This window comes from Coturnix japonica, chromosome 3 (genome assembly GCF_054131305.1).
Source record: "Coturnix japonica strain WE chromosome 3, WE-NBRP24, whole genome shotgun sequence".
NCBI classification, from domain to species: Eukaryota; Metazoa; Chordata; class Aves; order Galliformes; family Phasianidae; genus Coturnix; species Coturnix japonica.
In genome coordinates this window covers 33,443,030-33,469,866 of record NC_140665.1, presented here as the reverse complement: position 1 = coordinate 33,469,866, position 26,837 = coordinate 33,443,030, and the positions used below count along the sequence as shown (strand labels likewise).

The 26,837-nt window shown below is 38.7% G+C and overlaps 1 protein-coding gene across 2 annotated transcripts in view; it reads right to left on the bottom strand.

The window, feature by feature from the left end:
* SMYD3 (SET and MYND domain containing 3) overlaps positions 1 to 26,837 on the bottom strand; it is a 326,891-nt gene that overhangs the window by 292,833 nt on the left and 7,221 nt on the right. For both annotated transcript variants that reach the window (XM_015857596.3, XM_085543320.1), the window contains exon 2: positions 5,185 to 5,248. In XM_015857596.3, the coding sequence (XP_015713082.2) occupies positions 5,185 to 5,248 (64 nt within the window). The remainder of the gene's footprint in view (positions 1 to 5,184; positions 5,249 to 26,837) is intronic.

The following is a 26,837-nucleotide window of genomic DNA, read 5'->3' as shown; positions in this document are numbered from 1 at the left end:
GTCATTGTGCAATTTTATTGTTGTTTTTAGGCCGTGAGAAGGAATGAAATGTTCAGGGAGAACATTTCAGGTGGCCAGGCTTCAGCATCAGTAGCACTCATTCTGTTTCACTGTGGGTTTTCCCCTGCCTTTGGCTTACATATAATAAATAAATGGTATTTTTTTACTTCTTCCAGTTGCACGGGAGATTTCATTGTGATTTCATTTCCTATGCCCATAACTCAAGGAAGGGAAAAAAAACGACACCAAGAAGACATTAATCCAAACATAGTTAGTGTCACATGCTGTCTGACAAATAAGAGCCAAGAATCTACTGTTCAATAGAAATATTCTTCTCTAGAAGAAACAAGGTCACACTTGTAAATGTCCAGATGTCATTCTCTGCAACATAATTACATGAGCATTTTTCTACTGCTTAAACTAAAATTGTTCTTTGGAGCAAGCCTTTATCTGTCGATTTTCATTCCTTACATAAATTCTGCACAGAATTTCAAGTATGCTGAATGTGACACCAAAATGATTAATAGCTTACCCAACCAATAAAGCCCTAATGAGGCAAAATACACAGCACCACCCAGCATAATATGCCATGTTCCTCAGGGATGTATTTCCCTGTGAAAACAATGCTGAGAGCAGAAGCTATCTTCTAAGCAGTGCTTGGCAGAAGTCAATGCCAAGAAGAAATTGGTGGGACCCCTCCACAGGAGGGGTGCTGGAACATGGAAGAAGCAAAGATCCAAATGCATAAAGTATGACAAGATTCAGCAGTATTTCTTCTTACTATCCAGACAACAAAGAAATTACAGAACTACACGTAACTGTGACCCTGAAGAGACCCACTTTTAAAGTCAGTCTCTAATGAGATATATTGGTGGGCTTATCTTGATGCACGGCTCTGAACTCCATATGCCCTGGCTTTCAGACAAGGCTTTTATATCCCATAAATGGCATGAGTACAGACACTACCGTGCAGAGGTATGGTCACCTGGTCTGACCCTGCTCCCTCCCTGTCAGGAAAGTGCTTCCAGACTTTTTTCCCGTTAGAAATGAACACTCCCAGAAGAAAGCAAGGGAAGACAAATAAACACAGAGAGGAATGACCACCACTCTTCCCTCCAGACTTCCCTGCGTTTAGAAATTCAAAAACAAAACCCTTCCTTTTACCTCCTCCCAAACCAGTAGCTCTCATTCAATCCCAATTTATTTCAACTGCAATTCCTCAACTTTTATCCAAGCAAAAGAAGTTAAAGCACATACGCCTCAGAACATACTACAACACAGAGCTGTTTGCTGGTAGCAGAGTGAAAGCCTGTCCACCTGAGCCACCAGCACATAAACCCCACTACATTGCTGTGTTTCACTTCACACAGTCCCAGTATTACCTCCTGCTGGCTCAGGGTACTGGCAAAGACCACCTCCATTAGCCTGCAGGATCTCACAAGGATTTTAGATGAGCTATATTGCCAAAATAGTGATGCTCATCCTATCATGCAGTGAGATACACTATCCCTGTCTCCAAAGTGTCCCTCTAACCCTTTGTCAGATCCTAAGTAAATGCTTAATAAATGAAGGCAATGGGATATCAGACAAAATAGGCATAAGCAGTTGAGAAAGGAGCTGCAGCAGAGAAGTGCTGAGAAGGGGCAAAAGTAAATAAGGTCCAACTCAAAAACACATTTCAAATCAAAAGGCCTCCTTATATGTATAATAGGTCTTTTGACTATTACATGATCCCAAATTGACAATTCAATCATGAAGATAAGCCCAAAGGATCATTTCCAGCCCTACATTTCTAATATTTCTTCTTTTCTAAGTGTTAAAAAGTGAAAGCAAGCAGCTCCAACTGGCCTAAGAAATAAGAGGAAATTCTGAAACTTGACCCTATGCACTTGAAATTTTTCATCTTCAACATTTTCTACAAGCTAGAAATTCCAAATCCTCTACTTTTTTGTTCAGAACTTCTTGCTCTGCCCACATACCTCCTTGACGGATGATAACATTTTTCAAAGTAAGTTCCAAGAGGCTAAATGTCTTTTTCAAGGGTGTTTGCTCTACTATAGGTTAGCACAAAGACACTTTTTATTATCCACTAGGAGCTTGAAACCAAGTGAAGATTTCTACAAGATATTTTCAGTTTTACAAATGGCTCATGTTAGGAACTCAGAATCCTTAGAATTGGAAGGGACCTCGGAAGGCCACGTGGTCCAGCTCCCCTGCAATGAATTTTGATTCTCCCTAAAATAGAAATTCCCTGCTGAGTGTACTTTGAAGTTTCATTCACCAAGTATACCTTTATCCCAAATCCGGTTCAGCCACTCAGGTTAATATGAGGTTTTGGTGAGTTTCATTCTGGTTCATTTTTGAAAGTCAGACTTTTGCTTCAATTCTGATTCCATTAACTGTATAAATTGGAAAATTCCATAAAGCTAACAGTCTTAAGCCTCGGTTAAGTGTTTAGTATAGTGGGATTTATTTAATACACATGAAAAATTAATCAAATCATTCTGCAGCTAAGTGTAAATTGTAAATCCAACAGCACAACTAACATTTCTAAGCTGGTCTGTATTTACAAAAATAAAATAATCCTGTTTTGCCAATATTCACTTTTTAAATGTTCAAACTGCAATTTGAGTCAATATCCTGCTGTTTATTTTGTTCAGCAATTAGTTCAATTGTAAGTGCACATACTAATGAATTGCACTACAGCTACAGAGCCTAAGAGCACAAAGCCCTCGCCTTGGCCAAGCAGAGCTCCACTAACAGCTGCTGTAAAAACAGAGCTATGCAGTAGTTTAGACAGTTTATTGAAAGAAATATTAACTAGGAGACAGTACTCAACAGAAAACAGATCTGCTTTGTCTCAGTTTTATCCAGAACATTTGCACACAATTTTCAGTCTCAATAAATTCACTGTTTTGTCCAGAAAATAGAATTTTTTCAGTTGTTTTCAACTGCTATCTACTATCAAAACAGACTGGATGACATTAATTATATGTTAATTCTGTATAACATTAATTCTGTATAACATATGAGATAGTAAATACACAGCATGTTAAGTGCCGATTGCTTACAGCAGAACTGGTCTGTCTCTCTGAAATCAATACCTACAGCAGTGGAGGTAGGGAAACTGGAGATGGCTTAAAGCATAAGAACCCTAGGGCTGGAAGCAAAAACAAGAATATTCCAGATGACCTGAGGCTATCCAGTGTGAATCCTCAAAGCAAATTCATCTAATTGCTTTCCCAAAGGCTAAAACTCCGTTTCCTAGTTTTGTTGCTATTGCATATAGGTGAGAAGAGGCTATTGCACTACACCTTGTAAATTCACTTGTGCAGGTCAGTGCCAGCTTAGGGACCATGCTGTCTCATTTCACATTAGAGAGTCTTCAACAGAGGCTTTACCAATTACTCTCCTGATACATATTTGTTTTAAAGTTACATTACAAATAACTCTGGTCTGCTATATTCTTCAGTCATATCTTCCTTGTGATTTCCTATAATAAATCTCTTTGTGGCACATATTATTGATGCTACAGTAAGCACCTAACGTACGTTGCACACATTTGCTGTACAATGAATCAAAATGTTTCACCTTTCTTCCTTTCCCTGTCCATATGTTTTAATTCCCAAAAGAATTGGTTTTGGCATGTTTAGAACACTGCAAATCATACTAAGGCAGAATTGCTTCTAGCATCACACTGTAAAGGATCAACAAAAAACACATTATGTGAGGGGACATGGCACACCTAAAGTTTGAAAGGACCATCGGAAGGTCAGAGAATTAATAAGTTAAATTCCTATGCCTGTAATAGAATATCACTACTAGTCTTTAACTATTAATTGTATTCCTTTGTTTTTCATAACTTAGACAAGTAAACAGAAATAACCATAAAAATCTAAGAAAAAATATGCAGAAATTAAAGGGATTTTTTTAAGGCAACCCTCATGCTTTGAATTTCACTTGAGTTTTCTGCCAAGTCACACCTTAGGCAGTCCATCTACTCACGTAGGACTATTTGATACCAAGTCCTGCCCACTTCTGAGCACAAGCTTCAGTTACAATATCAGACAAAAAGTAAAGCTAAGGTTTTAGGGTTGAACACTTTTCTGAACTGTTTCATACAACAGAATAAGATAATTCAAATTGTAAGAGACCTCTGGAGTTCTCAAGTTGCAAAGAAGGGTTAATTCTGTGGTTAGATCTCTTCATTGATTTAAACAGGGAGATGCTGAAGACCTCCAAGTTTTCAAATAGCACAATTACCCTAGTCAGCCCATTCCAGTTCTTGGCTGTCCTCAGAGTCAAAAAGCTTTTCCTTACCACACACCCAAACCTCTCTTCTCTTAACTTATTTCCATTGTCTCTCATCTTCCTGCCATGCACTGCTGCAAAGCGCCTGGCTCCATCTTGACACTACCCTTTGAGATACAGTTTTGCCCAAGAATGCATCTTATTTGCAAATTCTCAAATCCTTCTTCCTCTTAAAACAAATGGGATATGTACTTTTCCACAAAAAAAATTACTTGATCCAGGTTTATAACTACTTGAGGTGTGAGGGCCATAGTGGTGAGGCTGGTCTCTTTTCAGTAGTGTGTGGGGACAGGACTAGGGGTAATGGAATGAAAGTACAGCATAGGAAGTTCCGCACGAATGTGCGGAAGAACTTCTTTACAGTGAGGGTGACGGAGCACTGGAACAGGCTGCCCAGGGAGGTGGTGGAGTCTCCTTCTCTGGAGATATTTAAGACCCAACTGGATACCTACTTGTGTGACGTGGTGTAGGGAGCCTGCTTTGGCAGGGGGGTTGGACTCGATGATCTCTAGAGGTCCCTTCCAACCCCTACAATTCTGTGATTCTGTGATTACTTTTGAAATACAAATGGTTTTACTGCAAAATAGGCTTAGAACCTCCAATTTGCACCCAGCAAGCTGCAGAATCCTGTCTTTCCCTCTAAGTACAGCCAGACACCACACATTTCATCTTAGTTCTGTCTCACTAAATATAATCTTATATTCGTAACTGTAAGAATAAACAAAATAAAGCAAGGCAATACATTCTATCCATGAATACAAACCAAAAAATATAGAGGTGTGCCAACATGGAAAATTTATGGAGACCCCGTAAATTAAGTATTCAAATGATTGTTTTTCTGTAGTACTTCATAGCTGTAATTCTTCATCTTACCTGACATGATTTACCACAGTATTTAGCAACCTTGCACTGAGAGCATCTGTGCAGATGTTCATTCCTGTTAAGAAAAAAAAAAAAATCTGTTAAAAGAATGAATAGAGCTTTACATTTATCCTTCTTACATAACTGGCAGTCTTCAAACACTTTAAAAAAGAAAGAAAAAAGTACCTGGTAACAAAAAAAACCAAAAAAGCAATAATGCATTAAAGCCCAAGGAGAAATTGACACATTAAGCTATTTTCACAATCCATTACTCATATGACTTAATATATGTGGGGCCACCCTGAATTAACAGTAGAGATATCAAATGTGACTTTTTTGTGTGAGTGCCATACAGCTATAATCCTAATGAGTTTGGCTTTTTAAGATAATGTTACATCTGTAGGTTTGTTAAGTGTTTTGAGCATTGGTTTCCATGTCAGCACATCTTAAGCAAGACCTGATTGTCAAATAGTAGTTATGACATCAGATTATAACTTTATTATTATAGTCTCAATGTGACAAGTCACAGCAGAGTGGTGGACAGTAAGACCAAACTAAAACTACATTTAGAGGGGAAACAATTAACTAATGAAAGCTAGGAGGATAACTTTCAGAGATGCACAGCACAGCCCAAGGGTTAAAAGCATCTCCGCCATTTTCTGATGCTGCCATAGTTTACAGTTATACAAATTGAAAAGAAAAAATCAGTAAAGCTTTGTAAATATTTCCTTAATGCCTGAAAATTAAGTGTGAAAACATACACAGAGGACATCTTACACCTCAAATATGTGAATACAAGAAGAAAGATTTACTTTAGAGCATTGAAAAGAGACAAAGATTTTGATGTTCCTCTCTCCTCAATTTTCTGTAGAATGTACTACACACAGATCATTACAAAGAAGTAACATTCTTTGAATAGCTTCTGTATGAAAACCACTATTTTGCTACACAATATTTTGTAGACATTCCTGCAGACTACCAAGACAATCATAACATAGAGTCATAGAAAGGCTTGGGTTGGAAGGGACCTCAAGGATCATGAATCTCCAACCCCTCCACCACAAGCAGGGCCACCAACCTCCACGTTTAAAACTAGACCAGGCTGCCCAGGGCCCCATTCAACCTGGCCTTGAACACCTCCAGGGACAGGGCACACACAACTTCTCTGGGCAGCCTGTTCCAGCACCTCACCACACTCATAGTAAAGAACTTCCCCCTGATATCCAACCTACATCTTCCCTCCCTCAACTTAAAACTATTTCCCTGTGTCCTGCCATTATCTACCCTTGTAAAGAGTTGACTCCCCTCCTGTTTGTAGGCTCCCTTTAGGTACTGGAAGGCTGCAGAGAGACCACCCCACAGCTTTCTCTTCTCCAGGCTGAACAAGCCCAGCTCATGTTAAGTTTTTCATCCACCAGGACCCCCAGCTCCTTCCCTGCAGGGCTACTCTCAAGGACTGCTCCTCCCAGTCTATACATATGCTTGGGATTCTTCCGACCCAAGTGCAAAGCCTTGCACTTTGCTATGCTGAACCTCATTAGCTTCACCCAGCCTCAAGAGGAACACAAATTAGAAGTATTTCAGATTCAAGCACATGTTCTTCTATTGCATGCCATGCAAAACAGCATGTTCCATCAAGGACATGAAAGACTCATTTTTAATAAATGACCCACAAATTCTTTCTAGATGTTTGCAATTAACAGCACAGATGAACACTTTGCTGAAGCTCGACATTTCAGATTACTGAAAGATGACACGACAAGAATTTCAACTTCTTTACTCATTGCTTTGTTCTTCCTATAAATCTGCCAGTGAGCTTTTCACAACACATTAATCATAAGCAATGCTATCACCAACAAATCTGCCTACCAAACTGTAAAGTAAAAATGGAAGAAAAAGAGATGGAGCTCTGGCATGCTGCTTAGCTGTCCACCTGCACAGCTGTAACCCTCAAGTCTGCCACTCCGCAGTGTGACTGTGCTCTTCACCGTAGTACAGCTCTATGCAGCTTCACAGAACCACAGACAGCATGAAGGATCTTTCAGCCTATCCTTCTCCAGAAAACTTCTTCATTTCCACCACTCTACATCTAGCAGACTCCTTCAAACTTCTCTTTATCACCTCTGCCTTCAGAATGACTGAGCAAAACATTTTCCAAACCAGTTTTTTTGTTTGTTTGTTTGTTCTAAAAGCTATCAATTAAACAAGTTAGGGCTTGGCTAATACAGTGTTAGCAATTTCAGTAACATGCACATTAATGTACCAAAAAGGCCGAGTGTCTGCATGCAGAAGACAGATTCCCAAAGCAGAGTAATTATAACTTTCTAGAGGCAGATTTTAAAGGAATGGATGCCCACAAGTACTGAAGAATTCTCTCCTACAGATTCCACATCCTTCCATCAAACTAGATCTGACAGCCTCAATAAACTACAAACACACCTTGTCTCAGTCTGTTTTTTTCACAGGATTACTTCACAGGATTAGATTCCTCGCATCTTTCACTGCAAAGGGTTAACAGTGCTGCAGTAACAAACAAATATACACAGAAATCTAAGAACTATCACTCTAAATCTGGATTTTTTCCAGACTGACTCTACCAGTCAGATTACTTGAATAAGATGACCCCTTCTGGCACTGCATAACGAATTAACAACCCGTTCATCTTTTGGGGTTCCTCTGAGAGACAAGTGGATGTAGGACACCACTTACAGACCTGCACAGTGCAACTACTGATGAAATGGTTGTTCCCCACTTTATTCCTGTCCTCAGTATTTTATTAACATTACAGAGTACTAAAACAAAGTCGCTGTCAAATGCAGTAGCTACTGCTTCCCACCTGGTGTGACCCACCTGGGACATAGACTGCAAAGGCTGCCCAGGCGGTGCAACACCAGCACAGTCAGATCCTACCAGCACCACACCCACACCTTTACAATATGCAAAACCTTGCCCTTCTGAAAGCACCAAATGAGCAGTCAATAAGTACAACCCAACAACAACCCAGTGAATGAAAGCACTTTTATTTGCTGGGGAAGAGCCTAACACAATTATAAAATACAATGAAACCCAAGCAAACACAATTAGACTACTTAATTTATAACGGAAATGCATCTGCACTCCTCTGCTGATTGCAGGCACTTGACTTTCAGCCACTGCTCGCCAAGATGTAACACAGTATTTGATTGCCAGTCTGTGCTCATCTCTCCTTGCTGTAAAGTTTATTCACACTTCTGATGCTGCCACAGATTGCAGGATGAAAGGGCAATCTCACGTTAATTCCCTACTGCATTTTTGTAGTTGATACTGCTTTTCAGTTAATAATTCAGCTCTATAATACTTGTTACAGAAGAGGTGCTCCTTCACATCCACATCATGTAGAACTAATTTCCTGAACAAATTCTTAGGCCTTTTATCCAGTCGAACATATCAAGTGCATGATGCTTACTTGGATTTTTCTGAGTGTGTGCATATCAGACCCATCACAGAGTGAAATCAATCAATACCTGCAGCGAGCAAACATGCCATTCATCATTTTGCTAACAGAGTTTGGTCTTCCAATAATAAAACTAAAGATGCTGATAACAAACTGCATTTTTTTAACTTTAACTATGAGCAGTGGGTTACATGTGGTACAGTGACTATCTTCCTTCCCATCTCCCAGCAGATGGATAACATCACATAACTGCAGAGCTGCTCATGCATGTGGGCACTAGCAATGCTGGAAAGCATCTTCAGCACACTAAAAGTAGCAGCACAGCCCTTGGGATAAGGTCAAAGGGTACCACGGGAAGACTTGCGCCGGGGATAACACGCTCACGGCCTTCTGCACATCCCAAATCCAAGCCCTTGGCAAGCAACGAGCGCCTACCAAAGGCCCAGGCAACAGTACCACATGGCTCAGTCTGCTCCAGAGCAGCTTCCCCTTCTTCCCTGGCCCCATACATCCTCTGTTGTTACAGACAGCTTGGTGAGCAAGTTCCACAGCCATCTGGTCCCCACCACACACAGGTGCAGGGGCCCACCTCACCCTTTGAGCTTATGCAAGAACAATGTTTAAGAAGTGTTGGAAATCCATGTTCTACAAAGTCATACAAAAATGCCCCTTATTTTCCACCTGCATGCTTTACTGTGTTGAAAAAGCACATGAATTACTATTCTAACATAAGAATAGCGCTTGGGAGAAGTGGCATTTCAAGGGGTAGTTCGAATGTCCAATATTTATAATTAAAAAGCAGTAACTACAACTAACCATCAGACTGACTTAATCAAGAAAAAACTAAGAGAAATCTTGTGTATATATATATATATATATACGTATATATTTCCAAATGCAAGCATCATTTCCTTTACACCTGAAAATGTTTCAGAAATGGTACCACACTGCCCAAGAAAGAAAGAAAACTTGTGGCAAAAGTTCAGACATTTGAGCTCTCATGTGCACCACCCAGTAACACAAAAGTACAGTTTGTTTGCATACCAAATAAACCTCCCACAATTTTCCTCTTGCCTTCTGAAGTCTCACATGTCATCCCAAATGCTGCAACTTTCAGTAATTCTTGTTACATTCAACTTTGTATTTAACACCTCAAAATGTTTTTGGATACCAGAATTCAGACAGATGAAGGAAAAGAGGATCCTTCAGCTTAGAATGAGCCTCAGCTCTGAACAGAGCTTAACAACTATCATCTTTACATGTGTACTACCTTTTTTATTTAGTTTAAAAATACACACTAAGTAGGTGATAAATGTGCTATGTCATATTACTTCAGCTAACTGGGAGTTCTGTGGTTTGGTTATTATCTCCCATAACTGGACTCTTCTGAAGTACCACTGGCCCAAATAAATCTTTGTTGTAGTCTACAGTCTTTTTTTGTTCCACTATGATGTTTTTCTATAAAATTTATGTTAGATTTCATTTTTTCTTCTTTGCTGGTTTGAAGGAATCAAGGCTGGGAAAACAATAAATAAGAGACATCCATTGGATAGATTTTCATTCATTTTCACGTAAAAACTAGTCTTTCTGTTCATGCTACATTAGCAGCATCTCTAAATTGGGATGAGAAAACATTTACTTTTCAAAAACTTCCCAAATCCTCTCATTCCTAAAAGAAAATAATCTGGAAAGTACTGAATAAAAACTGAAGGACTCTAAGCAAAGAGCTCATACCAACATGGCGCTACATCTGGGCTCAGTATGGTATACAGTCCTGAAGATTTCCAGTTTGGCAAGGATAGAAGCCAAGCTAACTTCTCCTTTTCACCTGGTTTTACTTCTATGTTGAGATCTCACAAAAATCTAAGTAATAAAAATACAGATTATTAGAACACAATAGCGAAGATCACTCATGAAGTCTGTTTACTTATAAGCTGGAGAACCCAAAAAGCTAGAAAACAGAAAGAAATGCAAGCATATTTCATATCAGACAGCAGAGGAGGATGATGACACAGAGAAACACATTGACCCATGTATGGACACAGACCCCGAAGAAAATATCCAATTTCTTCTCTACTCAGGGGTCATCTGAGATGAGAGGTCTTGCAGCGTCCAAAGGACTCTTGCAATGAAATGCATGATCATAAAATCTCACTGCAGACTTCTCTAGTAAAATAATATTAAAATAGCTCTTGACATCGGTAACTCCACTCCCACTTCCAGTCAACCCTTTAGGACAGAATGGCTTTCTATAGTGGAACTGGCCAAGACGCTGCAATGACTAATTCCAGAAAGCCTCTGCACATCTGGATTGCTTATACTCCAAAACAAACAGTCAAAGAAAGACAGAAATCAGCTCCACATCGCTTTATCACACAGACTACTCTATGTACTCTGGTGACATCCCATGGTGAAAAGTGTAATAGATGGTTTTTCAGTTTCAAATATTAGTCACTCTAGTTTCCCTTTTCCATTTAATCACGATTATAAAAAGTCAAAAGAAATGCCTGTACCACTATAGTGAGACCAAGATATTTTCAGGAAGAAAAAAAGAAAAAAGCAACTGTAATTTGACAGACAAGAGCACTACGATGCCTAAATGCACTCCCCACCCATTCCACATACCAATTTGACAGTAGGTAGAAGCTGTAAGACATTCACGTTTTCCAAATGTATTGATCTTAAACAGAAGACTTTTTTAAAAAGCCAAAGAAAACCTATCAAATTTGGAAGTATACTTTCGTGGATTTTAGAACACAATCATTAGGCTCAAGACAAGTTTTCCTTGTTAAGAACTAACAGTTAGACCAGGAGGGCATATAACACTGGTTTTCAATCCAAAAACTTCAGAAGCACTAAATGATACACTTTAAGATGTGCACACATTTAGATACATCCAGAAATGGCAGCCCTCCCTCATAAACTACATCTTTCATTAGTACTGGTACATTTCTGACTGTAGGCAACATGTACACAATAGATCTCTATTCCAGCTGAGGTTTCAGAATAATTTAGTATATCGTAGAAATCACTCCTCCTTTTAAAGACGGACCATGGATTTTACTTGGAGAGGAAGAATCAGGGTTTTTGTTTTTGTTTTTTTAATTCTGAAGCTATCACTTCCATTCATGGAATTCATTTCTAAAGAAGTCACGAGAATCCCAATATACAACACACCTCCATACACTTAGGCCATTGGTTCTCCACTTTTTCCTTACAACATTATTTTATGGTGAACATTGAAAAAAGAAGGAGCTGCAAAGCCATAGTATCTGTCATGAGAGACTGTCATCTATTTGCTTGCTGAGTTGGCCCAACCACAACACATCAGCACACACATCATCATTTCAAAAACTGCTACTGGTATGGAAGAAGTTTCAAAGAGTAATGGATACTTCAAGGAGGTTAGAGCTAATACGAAGAATTATAAATTGATGTGCATTGTCTGTGGACTCCATGCGATTATCCAGCTAAAACGGTTGAGGGGTTTTCTTGTGTGTGTGCGTGTATTTATTTATTTTTTTAAAGCTCCAGAAAATATTATGTTTACATCACTATAAATCTTCAGTTAAATCTCATTTTCTCCATAGACAAGAAATATGAGCCTTTAATCATCGTACTGTAGCTTTAGCAACGGGTCATGAGTGAAATCAGATTACTTGTTTCAGTTCAACAACCATGGAACGAGACTTTGTGGAGTATGGTACAAGAAAATGAGAAATACGTTTTTCCCCTGTTAGTAAAGGGAGAGAGAGTGAAGGTTTATTGTGATGGGCAAAAGCCAGAACAGCACTACAGGTTTTGTTAGCATATAGCAGAACTGATGCAGCTTGCAAATAATAGTGTTAAAATTAACAGCAATACTTTGTTGTGCAGAGTGCCTTCCATGATTTCTAAAGTGAACCATGTCCCAAGCCAACAAAATGAGAATGTCTCTTCTTCTGTGGGAGAGGGAGAACTGAGGCTGACTCCTCCATTCATTATAAATAATAATAAATTGAAGGGAGAAAAAAAAGTACAATAGGCCAAGGACTGAAGGATCAATCCCTGACCCAGCACATACAGTTTTTAAATGATTTTCTTGCATCCCCATTCTAAACAACAACTTAGGTGACAATCAGACTCATCCCAGAAGAGACAGCAGAAATTCCATCACCTACCTACCTAATTGCAAAACTGGAAAGCTTGTGTTCATGAAATTTCCAGAAACCCGGAGTGGAAACCTGGATTATTCCATTAGTTTGGTATTAATCATTCTTGTAAAACTCGTGAACTTTGAAAATTCCTGTGACTGAACTACAAATGCTAATTTGTGTTGGCAGCGTTCAAGACAGAATTACAAACAGATGCTCTAGGTTTGCCTGAAAAACTAAGGGATTTGGGGATAAAAGTCTTCTTCCGAACAATTAATGATATTGCCAAAATAAATAAATACGCAGTCTTCTGCTAATATTGAGTATATATAAGCTCAAAACCCCAAACCAAAGTACATATTCTATGAAAACATTTAACAGATAATAAGCTAGACATTGCCAAGTCAATTGTTTTACATCAGTAAAAGAACATGCTATGGGTACTTTACAGCAAAGAGACGACATGCTCAATAGTAACAAAACATATCAAAAAACTATGTGTGGGAAGAGTACCACTGAGACGTGAACTCAGTAAAATACTTAAGGAAGAATGATCTCACTAGCAACACAGTTTTGTTCTATAGAAGGTATCAGGGACATTGACTTTGAGAAGAAAATGAATATATATATAAACATTTTAGAAAACTGGAAAGAAAAACAAATTCCACATTCAGTGCACCATTACATTCAATTTGTGGAGCAATGAAATAACATAAAATGCATGCCAAACTGATCTCAAACAGACAAATTGGTCATATAATGCTTAACTGGAATTCTTTTGAAGAACTAAACCAAAAAGCAGCTGATGTGCATTCCTTTACTGGATCTGCACATTTTTATAATGAAGTTACACCTTCCTGCATCACTTCAGCTCTTAGAACTTGCTCATCGTACATAATTACCAAGAAACACAACTCAGCTGTGTCTTGAGGAAATCAATTAAGTTCCCAAATATTCATTTATTTTTAGAGTTAAACAGTTTAAGTTCTAAGATGACAAAAACTTTATTCATGAAAGCATAGTTAGGGTGCATATATCTAATCATTTACACATTTATATTATACACATTCACTGGGTGAGTCAACAGTTGCAGTAAAAAACACTGACTACAGAAATTATGTAAATGAACAAGAGGAAAAACCATAGATTTCAGGGAACTAAACTGTTGTGATCTCAAACACAGTACTGAAGACAAAACTGAAGTCATACAGTGCCATCCTCTTTCTTAGCAACAGATTTCTTTCGTACCACTGAAGTCTTTGACATTTTCACCAACTACAACAGCTTTTGAGGAAGGCAGTAATAGAGAAAACTATACACCCTGGGAGGGTTTCTTCCAGTGAAGAAACATGTTTCAACACCCTGTGTTCACTGTTACAGTGAGAAGACCAACCCCAGCAGAAACACTTGCAAATCCCATTACTGAAGCACACACACAGGTAGCCTTTTTAGGTTTTTCATCTCATCTCATTTGCATGTTATTCCATAATAAAAAAATTTGGCAAGACAGACTTCCATCAACATAACAGTTGCACCGTGTTTGCACGCCCTGCAGGAGCGGCACAAAACCAGCGCTCTCACTAATGTGTATAAATGACTGCCTGATGGCTGCACAGATGTTCCACTGTGTATCAGCATGGACACTGTGGTCATTTTGGAAGGCTCTTCCCCAATCTGTCACAGAGTACCTGTTCCTAGTTTCCTGACCCGGGGAATAAGATTCACCATCACATGGCTTACTGATAATTGCCTCATGCTCAGTCTATTGTGAACGAAACACACGTTATCGCTGCCTCACTGTAAGGAACAGCCGTACATTAAGCAGTTGGAGAAGCGACAATAGTATTTATGCTACTGATAAGCACTGCAATTTAATTCACCTTAGAGCTTGCACTTAGGTCCTTCTATACAAGTCATGTGGCCATTTACAAGTGATATATATTTTCCCCTCTAATGTGGCTTCAGCCATACTGCATGTGAGCAGTAATTACAGAGTAATCAATGACAGTCCAAACTCACCTTCTAAATGGTTAACAGAGACTAAATAACAAAAAGGCTACAGCAAACAGAAACAGATTTCCTTAGTACCACAGATTATGGTTTTGCGTATAATTGCTTTCTAACAAGGATCACAAGACATAATCCACTTCAGAATTCTTGTCTCTCTCTAATCAGATAGAAGAATGAGGCATTTAAAATTCACATATAAAGGGGTTGAATGCCAAGGTTGCCAAAGGTAACATTGACGGAGCAGCCAGATGATGGATGATCACAAACAATAAAAAGATGAAGAAAAAAAAGACATTTCAAAATTTAAAGATCACAGACAATTGTTGGACATTACGGCTATTTAAGACATTATTCCTTTTGTGTACAGTGTCGTAATGTAACATAGGAGTCAGCAGCACCAACTATAACACACAAAGCTGGAGTGACACAGACCACATGAAACCATAGCAGCAACCACATCAAGGATATCATTCAGTATTTTGTTTTAAGACACCCTTTTGCTCAATTTCAGAATCATAAAACCTGTTAAAAATATACCCTGTGCTGTTAGCAGCAGAGAAAGATGAGACAGTCTCACTGGAAGAGAACTAATTTTGAAAACAAATTTAAAACACAGTAACATTAGAAAACACTACAAAGTGTTCCACGGTACATTCTGAAGACCAGAATTATTCATGGTGATAGAATTCAGTTCTGTGATGGCACTCGCTACTGAAAAATATTGTTTAATTTCTATGCTTTTATTATTAAAGCATCGACAACTTATTGTTTTTCAGAATTTTTGGTTCACTCAACTGTTAAAGCAAAAAAAAAAAAAAATCATGAATATAAGAATCTCAAAAATACTGTGTGAACAATAAAATTACACTAGAGACATTTCTAGCCTTCTGCAACAGCATCTGCTCTACCCTGCCTTCACTATGACCTCAACTAGAGCTGCTGAGTGCATTACAGCCATGGGGCAGCTTACCTCATAGCAAGAATAATCGTACTGATTGTCCACCTCTGCTATGTATCTTTGAGGCCCCACTTGCTATACTGCATCCAGGCCTGGGTCCCCCAGCACAAAAATGACATATTTAAATGGGTCCAGAGGAGGGCCACAAGGATGATCAAAGGGCCGAAGCACCTCTCCCATGAAGTTAGGCTGAGGGAGTTGCGACTGTTTCCTTTGGAGAAGAGAAGGCTCTAGAGAGACCTCACTGCAGTCTTCCAGCACTTGAAGGGAGCTCATTAAAAAAGGTGGAGAGTGAGTTCTGACATCGTCTGGCACCAATAGGACAAGGGGAATGGTTTTAAACCAGAAGAGGGAAGATTTGGGTCATATGTCAGAGGGAAATTGTTTACTCAGAGAGCAGTGAGGCACTGGCACAGCTGCCCAGAGAAGCTGTGTGTGCTCCATCCCTGGAGGTGTTCAAGGCTGAGTTGGACGGGGCCCTGGGCAGCCTGAGCAGGTGGGGGGCAGCCCTGCCAAGGCAGGGGGTTAAGACTGGGTGGGCTTTGAGGTCCCTTCCAACTCAAACCATACTGTGATTTTATACTTGAAGTTAACAAAAAGCACGAAGGGTTGTAGTGATACTGAGGAAGACAGAAATCTCAGTGATAACTTTACCAGGATTTGCTCAGCAGCCATGGCCTGGGCAGCAGGGATGTTGTCTTCCCAGAAGGAGCCCTGCACTAAAAAATCTGGAGGCATCAGCCCTGGTGAGCTAAATGGTAGTTCATAGAGCTGCATCCCTTGCCACTGTGGGATTGAAGTGATGCCTGCTGGGTGTTACCAACAGTAATTGCCCCCAGCCTGCTACTGCAAATTGAAGTGGCTGAACCTCACCCCTCCATGAGTTTTCAGTGTCACAAAACCTTGACCCAGGGCAAGGAAGAGGCTTTTAAGCCTGTTTGTGAAGCAGATGGCCACACAAACTCGTTTTGAAGGAAAACAAGATAGATTACATCATGCATTTCACAGACTATTACACTACACCTCCCTCATCATTTAATTTTTCAGATGCTCTGTCATTCCATTAGCTTAAAATTGGAGAGGAGAAAAGAAGAAATAAAAGTCTCTTCAAACAACCTTGTCAGCTACAGTTTCCTACACCACTTATTTCAATGGCGTGTTTATTACCATGTCACTGTGTCCAGTAGTATCTTTTAAATAGCAGTGGGCATCAAAGAACTTAAAGGCAGTGGAGAAGCACAGGCAAGTCAGCCCCACAACAGGTCAGTGAGGAGGTGACAGAAGGAGCATTGGGCAGCAGACTGCAGGCAGGTCAGAGCTCAGAGCCAAGGGCACTACAGTAACAAAAGGGATGGAAACACACAGAAAAAGGAAAGGGAGGGAGCAGCAGCACCGTGGTACAGCCAAACACAGCAGGTCTGCTTTGTCCAAATGATGAACGAGGAGAAACCAGCCCCAGATGAAGCACCCAGCTGTCCTCCTGGTTATTTTTCCTTCATGAAAAGATATGAAGATTCGGATTTCACAGGAACTGACAATGAGTCAGCTGCACGTGACAGAGCCCAAACTTTTGTCAAAAAGAACAGGTTGGTGATGTCACTATCTTTCCAAGCACTGAAACAACCTGCAATTCATTTTCAGTGCAATTAAAATAAATACTCAGACACTATACAAAAACTGTCTCAGAATGATTTTAAAAAGAGAAAAAGATTATTTACTCATATCCAGATGCGGAAGTGATCTTGTGGCACTGAGAATTTTTTCATATTCAATATTTTAACTCACTGGCATATAACAACCTCTCTACCACTCAACCACAGTTAGCCAGAAACAGTATACGTGTAAAAGCTATAAAACCAATTTCAAAGGCAGTCCTTCAATATTGCCATTGAAAATGATACACAAATTGTTGCTCTCCTGCTTCTTTATCCACCTAAACACAAGACTAACAGCATAAAATTGGCTGAAAACCCAAACACTGAATGCTATGACTCATTATCATCACACCCGTAAATTTAGAGTTAATGAGTTCTGCGTGAGTTATATGGTACAGAATAAAAACTGCCTTATATTCCCTTTTTGCTACAGGGACTGTTACTACGGTAATCTTCTAGTCATACAGTATTAATCAGCTGTAAATATCAGATGCAGGCACAGACACTCCGGCCAGAAGCACCAAAAGAAATCAGCAATTTATTTTTTTCTTTTCTATTAACTCACAAAATATTATTCAAGGGGAAAATGCTGTGCCTTTGGATTATTACTCTTATTTTATATATATAATGAATAAGCACCATGGATAAGGATATTTGGCATAGATGTTATTTCTTTCTCAACTACTTTACAGCAAATTTAGGCAACAGCTACTGAAGAAAAGCAAGTCAAAGAACAAAGAGAAGAAACAAAAACAGAGAAAGAGAAATTTAAACACAGGTATAGTTCACCACTCTTGGATCCAGTGTTGTCTTGAGTCTATGGTCTTGATGTGGGTAAACATATGCGTTCTGCTCTATACAGTCTGGTTGTCTGGAAGTGCCTTTCAGGGCAGAGCCCTACTTGCATTGAAAAGATTTATCAACTTTTGATGAGAGTCTCTCATCATCACGGACACCCCTCTTCCCTTTTCTGATCTTTATCAGCCATGAGGGGACATGAGATGAAATGAACATAACAAGCCTCTCCACCTCCACTCCACCTCTGCAGAGTGAGGTTCTATAGACCTTACAAGCTTCCAGCTGGGATCCTTAAGGCTCCATTCTTCCATTCTCACCATTGTTAATGTCAGTCATTGCATCAACAAGTTCCTTGTGCAGCCTTTAAGACTGCATTCTGTGAAGCCCCATCCTATCTCAGACATATAGCATTCAGAAAACAACTACCTGTCTTTTCTTTTGCTGTTGTTTTAGCAAACAGTGATAGTATTGAGAGCACACTGAGTAGAAAGCAGAAGTTTCTGATCACTGATACCCTTCTAGGTTTTTGGAAGAATTACTTGTGAACTTAAAATCACCTTGAAGCTTATAAATGTCTCATCAGATTGTACAATCAAATCTTTCTAAAAGGGCAAAGTGCACGGTGACCACTGTCAAATTAATTGTTCAATCAAGAAGCAGTAAGTAAAAGGAGTTAGCTCTGTTCTGCTCCATTGCATACACTTACATCTTTGATAACTGCCTCATGGGAGTTTATGGATCCTCCACGACCCCTGTAGAAACTCAATTGACTTCTTCCCTGCAAATTCTATTAGAATCGGTCCCCGCATCGCTGCTCACAATAATCAAGAACAGAGAGCCTGATTTATGGATAAGCATTTCGTTTTAGTCTAACTCAATAGAATTTAAAATAGATAAGGTTATGAGATGGCTGTTTAAAAAAAAAATAAAAAAAATAAAAAACAGAAAAAAACTGAAAAAGGCAAAAAGTCAACTCCATCCCATTCCATACCATATGCTAGAAAAGAAGTTTTAAATTTAAAAAAATGCCAAAAAATATATATACTGGATGTCCTTCCGGGACATGGGGAAGGTGAAAGAGGAAACCATTTTGCCTATATATCAGCCTTTTCAAAAGTACCAAGATTGGTACGCAAAAGAAATCATGAATGACTAACAGTCACACTGTCACAGCTTCCAAATGTTCTAAAGTTCCCCAACAGCAAGAAGCATCTCTTACAAAATGTAAAGGTTCCAAGTAGGAGCAAAACTGATGAATTTAACAAGATGGCACATGCTGTTTACTAGTAAATTTAACAAGTTTCATGGGCTAATCCTTCTTCAGAGATCTAGCAGCCCCAATCAAGAACACAATAGTTATTTTTCATTTCCTTCAAGTTATAGACATTGCTCAGCTATAAATATTAAGCACAATTCAACTGCCTCAGTTCAGCTTGTAATTTCAAGATGTTTGAACTGACCAAAGAACATAAAATATAAGAATAACAAGATATCTCATAACAGAGAACTCTTTGCTCCTAAATTTCTACAGTCTGGATTCTCCCACCAAGAAGAATCCAAGTAGTTTCAGGTATAGAATTACATTACTTACATCATTATAAAAGCTTGAACAAAATCCGCTGGAAATAATTATCAAATGAGGAGCAGAACAAACTTATAGAAAATAAGCAGATTAAATTACTTGGCCACATGTCATACTTGTGGCACATAGGACAAAGAGGGGGAAAAATACTCTTTTGTTGTTGTTGTTGTCATAAAAGAGCAACTGAAAATAATCTATTAGAACATTAAAAATTTGGGAAGTTACTATAAAGGTTTAGACCTGAAGACGGGTCATTTTCAGAACACGCTTAGGGAAAAATCCTCATTCCAATGCACTCTGGGAACAATTTAAGGCCATACACAGATAATCAGACTCCAAAGATGAAAATAAACACATGAACCAACACAGATTCCAACACAGAAACTGGTGGAGTTCAGAAGCCAATGCAGAACCCAAAGGGAATTTTGAGAAGTCAATGCATCTGCAACACAAATCTACCTGAGCTGACAGGAAGAGCCATCTATATGCTGACTCCCCTACCTGACAGCAGAATGCCTGTACTGATTTGTTTTGAACCCATAAAGCCTCCCTCCCCCAGTGTATGCATTAGCCACACTGCAATTGTGTCCAGAGCAGCCTATCTCCCCACTGTTATAGAAAAACCCACACACTTCATTAAGCTGGTAATTATCTTTACTGCCACTAACTTGACCACTGAGCCAAGACGCATCTTGCAACAAAGACTTTCTTCAGTGCAGCTTTATGAATCCAAAATTCGAGGCAAATTTCTCCATCTAATGCTTCTTCTCAGCAATTTCAAGTTATGCATCCCAGCACTGTGCAGAACACACAGGGGCTTTGCACACCCTGATCTTGCAGAACACATCTTTACATGAGAGCACTAGACCTACTTCGCAAACGAAGCAATTAACAAAGCTCATGTGTGCATTCCAAAAAGCAAGACATATTCTGAGAGGAAAGGAAAAAATAGAAGAAAATAGGGATTTTCTTAACAAAAATTTCCTTATTTAACAAAAATAGGGAGAAAATCTATGAAAATAATTAAAGTATACAGGCCCTAAGGTAGGGAAAAGCTTATGGAAGTCCTTACATGTTTTTCAGTCCATGCAAGGTACATTTAGTGAGACTGACTGCAAGTGATATTAGAATGGGAAAACAAGAAAACCTTACATATTTTGACATCTTTGTGTATCTTCACTGCATTAAGCATTCAGGTTGGATCGTTTTAAACAATACCCACAGCATGTAAACACAAGGTTACCATAGACTGAGGGTAGGGGAAATCAACTCATATTTATTTTAAATCTGTCTTGTAGAGAATACTTACGGGAGCTTATTAACCACACTTAGGAAATACATGGCTGCCAAGCTCACAGCATAGAAAATATTTAACATGTTTGCAAAGCTTATCATTTTAATCAAGATAAAAACCACATCCCCTGAAAATAAGCTGAGATCATTTCACAGAAAAACTGCCCAGTGTCTACATACTATCATTATTAAGATCTTTAAAAGAATATAAAATTCTTCTAGCTCTAAGTTTCCCTGGTGCCCTATGCCAATTTATTTCAGACAGTTTATACAATGGCAGTAGCAGCAGCTGAATGTCGAAAAAAAGTCTGTCATAATTTGTCACTTATTGTCACTGACACACTTTAAATACTCTTTAGAATGATTACAAGCTTAAACCTGCCTTCTAAGGAAAAAAATCTTGCTTCAGTGAAAGAACCCTAGATTTATGTTGATTGGAAAGTCAATCATTATGTTCTCACAAAGATAGTTTTCTTAATGAAAGGAATTAAAGGAGTACTAGATCTGAATAATTTCATTACCCTGGATTAACGCACTTCACTCAAAACCTGGTGAGGTTTTTTCCCTACTATGATGAGCGCTCCCTTGAAAGTTTCTCCGATTGTAATGACAGATGGCTTTTCATCAGAAACTACAGAGTCTCAGGTCTCCTTTTTTATTGCAGAACTGTAGTTGAAATGACAGTTCCATAGCAAAAGAAATTCTAATCTTTCGGTATCAAAGTTGAAATTTCAGTCTTTCAAACTAAATGTATCTTAATGAACCAAAAGCTACTCATGAGACTCCAAACCCATCTCTGCCCTCTAGTGGAACAACTCCCATAGTTCAGCCCAGTAGAAGTATAGTATGGGGCAGGAAGGCTGCCCATAATCTCTGAATAAATTTGCATATATTTTTCATTGGTTTCATAGAATCATAGATTGGCTCAGGGTGGACCCCAAGGATCATCAAGTTCCAGCCTCCCCTGTCCTGCCACAGGCAGGGCCACCAACCTCCAGAGATTTGGATTATTCTATGGGAGACAAAACATAATAGTTCTAGTAGGATTAAAACAAGATACACCTAAGACACTTTAAAATATCATAATGAATTATTGGAAAGAAGGAACCATGTGGCACCAGATACAGCTAGGGTAGTTGTAAAAGGAAACACCAATCAAACAGTAAGTTCAGGATCATTTGCACTTCAAGAAGCACAGGTCCAACATGTGACTGATTAAAAAACAAAATCAAACAGGGCTTCTTTTATGTTTCTTGTTTACCATTAGCTATATTTTCACACACTGGTGTGTGCAGTCCATCTTCATTTTGAGTGCTCTGACTGCTGAATGTTCCTGGATGCTATTTCAGACAACTAGAAACCAGTGCAATGAGCAGAGTCTGATGCAGCATTCATGTTGTTCTTCTGAAAGACAGGTTTGCAGAATTGGACTTCATCTGACTTTCATCTGATTGTAAAATAACATTACAGGGTGAAACAAAAAAGCTGGAGTGCTAGCTGCCCACTTAGAACTTAACAATGCCCAGTTGCAGAAATCAGCCAGCTCCCTTGGTTATCTGCAAGCAAGCACACCAGTCTCACATAGGCCTCAGGCCTTCTGCATACCTGCTCTGGAGCCACATTAGTTTTAAAGAATTGATAATAGCAAATCATTGTTGAACAGCAACAAAATGTAACAGAATACTGGCTGGAAGGTTCAACCTCTACTGCCCTACCAACACCCACATCTGACGTTGTGAGCCAGCATCATAAAATAGGAGGCAATGCTTTTGGATCAGAATTTCTAGATTTCATTTTCTTCATAAACAAGACTGGCCCTACTGTTATTTTAACCTAGTTTCTGCTGCACTTACAGCATATAGTTAACAGAAGGAGAACAATGCTCTCTCCCTTCTAACTGGCTGGTTAGCTGCACATACAGCACACCAGTACTCGTAGTGCATATTGCTGCTTGCTTTTCTCAAAAGAATAGGATTTGTTGCCTGTCACCATGGAATAGCTAAAGAACATATGATGCTGTATCTTATTTCTTGACGCAAAGTAGTCTGAGGAGAATGTCACTGCAGGGTAAAAAATATCCCTGAAATGCAAACCAGAAGCTCAATGGAAGCATCTATCCTTCTCTATGGCATCCTACCAATATTTTTTCATCATCCGGTTTGTATGACAACCATGAAGAGAAAATAGCTAGAAATGATACTGAACTGACTTTGGCAGAAGTTAAGACAGAACTCCTGTAAAGTTCAACTCCCTTAAAATACATACATATACAAGAGATCTGTCAGCAGACAGGAAGACAGCTGATAGACTTCTTTTTCAGTCTTTTTCTTTCTACAAGCGTACATCACACGATAAGGTTACCGTCCCACTGTTGTTCTCTATAAACTTGAAATTAATTCTGAGCCACCAAAACCTTTCCACAAAAATCTATTATCTCGGAAATGCTCAGAGACACGAACAACCTAAAACATTCAGTTATTCACAGCAACTACAGCTGATACCTATAGATTTAACACGCCACCTGCTGCAATTGAATGGAGGAGACTGAAATACTGCCAAATATTTTTTTAATAAGATCCACAATATAGATTCTTTTGAGGTCCATGCTGTAAGAGTATATGCAAGTTTTATGTTCTATACCACATTTTCCAAATGAAGCAGGCTTTGGTTTTAATTAAAGCGGAATCTACACGGCTTTTTCAGACCCAAACTCAACTATCATGCTTTCAGTTCTTCATTGTCATTCTGTTTCTCATTAGCAATTTCATTTCTTGGCTGCTAAGAAATGAAAGCATCAAGCCCCAGTAGCTATACAGAGCAAATACAGATTTCTTATATACACACACACAGCTGCAGACTATGGCTAGCTTCTACTAAGCACTGCTGAAGAAAGCACTGTAACCAAGGACAAGATTAACATCGTGCTCCACGCTCATGCTAACCCACAAAGGAGCCAATGGACCTGGTCCAACCTCAACCACTGTTGGCGGCGGGCCAGCGTCCCACCTGCAGTCCCTGGAGGTGGATCAGCAAGAATTGAATACTTTTTTCACATTCTGCATTAGAATATCATTAACAGCACTTCTATACATTCAGAAAGTTATCATTTAAACAGAACTTCAGCTAAAATGTGAGTGGCAAAGTTTCAAGAGAAAATTATTAAGAGCGTGATGGAGGATATGCAGAGGGTATCTGATGACTGTAGCTTATCTCTTCATAACTGAGACCCTCACAACACTTGGGTAGTCATAGAAACACTCCAATGTCTTCCGTTACCAAGAGTGCTCTAAATCTCCTTGTATCACAAAATATTCTACAGAAAAACTCATAAGAATAAGCAGTGAGAAAAACATAATAATAATAATAATTTAAAAAAAAATAACCCATCTTGAATGCATGTTGTACATAAACCGGACTATAAAATTAAAGCTTGATTTTCGGAGCAGCAAAATTTAACTCCCAAGTCCAAACTTTAAGCAAAAGTAATTTCAGCAAAAGAAGTGTGTAATAATCCTGTGACCCTGAAAAACACTGCAGGTTTACTGCTTCAAATCTTCAGCAAATAAGAATCTACCAGGGAACAGCAAACAGGCAAAGGGGTTAAATAAAAATGTGATAGCACAACAGATGGATATGTAATCAATTTATTTTCCTTGTACAGGGAATGCAGATTTCTCAAAACTTCACCAGTGCTGTAAGAGATGTTTTAAATGGTCAAGTATTCATAAAGTATGGTTTTCTAATGACCCACATCTGTTGGAAGTGAAACAGCAAGTGTATGCATTCATTTCTTGAAACCTGAGATCCAATCCTGTCACAAATAAAGAGAAATCCAATGAAATGAGGCATCTTATCCACCTTATGTCCAATTCCCATTCGCTCCAACAGGCATGGACACACCTCCCTACCTTCTAAGATGAGACCTTGTATTCACAGAGGAGGAAGAGCTACAAACATAACACTCGCTGTAAAATCTGTTTGCAACTGCAAACATCTCTGAAATAAAGTATAACTTCAGATTTCAGATTAGCTGATGTACATGAAAGATGTCAATCAAACTGACTGTTGTGTGGGGTAGTTCTCACTTTTGCTGCTGCTACCAGGAATTTTTTAACTGAGCAGATAGACTTCATTGATCATTTTGTCCTCTTCCTCTCTATATAAAACTCACCTATCTATACTCACAGAGAAACAACACCCATCAAGGAAGATGGAGCTGTGTACACATCTTGGGTCTTACAATCCAAAACAATAGATCAGTCGCCAGCTCATGAGGAAAAAAACCCATAAGATTATAATAATAATAATAATTCTATTTATATATATGGAAGCAGCAATTGAGGTAATAGATTTAAATGTTTGCAGTTATGAAAATGTTTGGCTTTACATCAAGAACATTGCTACCATAAATGTAACAGTTTCTCCTTAAACTACAGTAGTCCTGTAGATCTGTCTGCTAATTGGACTTTACTGCACACACAATACATTAAGCACATACAACATACAATATGCAGCAACAACATACTGACATTCCATGATGCTCTTCTCTTCCTAAATACAGTCCATTAGCAGCCCCGATTTCTGATAAGATCAAAAATATCCAAATAATCTAACAGCACAAAAGTGAATGCCATAGAAAACTATTCAGTGTCACCAACACAATGGGAAAAAGCATTACTTCCATACCACATTTCAACAGGTGAGATTCATGCACTACTTAAGCAAAATTAAACTTGGTGGATTCTGTGTAAACCGGGCAGAAAAGTGAAATCTATTTAACAGGATCTTTTCTATTGATTTACCATTCACAGCCTTGAGTTAGCTTCTAGCTTGTTATCTATGTTTACAACGTGTTGTTACATCCCATCTGAATACTATTTTTCCATCTGGCATTGATCTTTGCAGTCAGCATCAGTGAAACTGAAAATGATGACTTTTTAGATCTATCTGCTTTCTTAATGCTGAGTATCTAAGGCAAGGTTGGAAGGAAAAGTAATATACAGTGACTATAGACAACAGTAAATTGGAAGGAACTGTTGACTCCTTCATGGGTAGAGACAACTTCCAGATAGATCCTGACAGACTGGAGGGCTGGGCAGCCACCAACTACATGAAGTTTCGTATGAGCAAGTGTGGGATTCTGCACCTAGGACAGGAAAACCCGGGCAGATGTTCCTATAGGAAGGTTTCCCCCAGAAGCCTGATATTGAAGCCATTACCACAAAGTTTCATGACAAATATCATTAAGTTTCAAACTGATTAGAGGGCCTACTACCACATTATTGTATTGTATTGTAGTAATTGTATTGTATTGTAGTAAGCACACGGTGCCAGCAGTGACTTTACCATCATACAAACATACACATATTTAATTATTAATTAAACCATCAATGACTGTAAAATAAAATAAAACAAAATAAAAAACAAAGAGAAAGAAATACATTTTTTTTTATTTTATTTAAGCTGTTTGGAAACAACATATCAAAAATAAGAACCAAATTGTTTAGAGGATGTGAACACCATTTTCTCTTTACTTCGGCTACAAAGTAAGTTTACAAGAACATGCTGTTCTTCCAATTAAAATTAATGCAGTTTTGTATTGCATAGGAAGCACACACACAAAAATGAAACAGAATTGAACAAAAAAAAAAACTTTCTTGGAAATCAGTAATTCTACTAATTCTAATAATTACTAATTCTCAGAGACATAAGAGAGCCTTGCTCTGTCTTCATTAAATACAGGAGTAAATGCACAGAGATTTTATTCCTCCCAATTGGGAACTCGCACCCTCAGCAGCTGTAA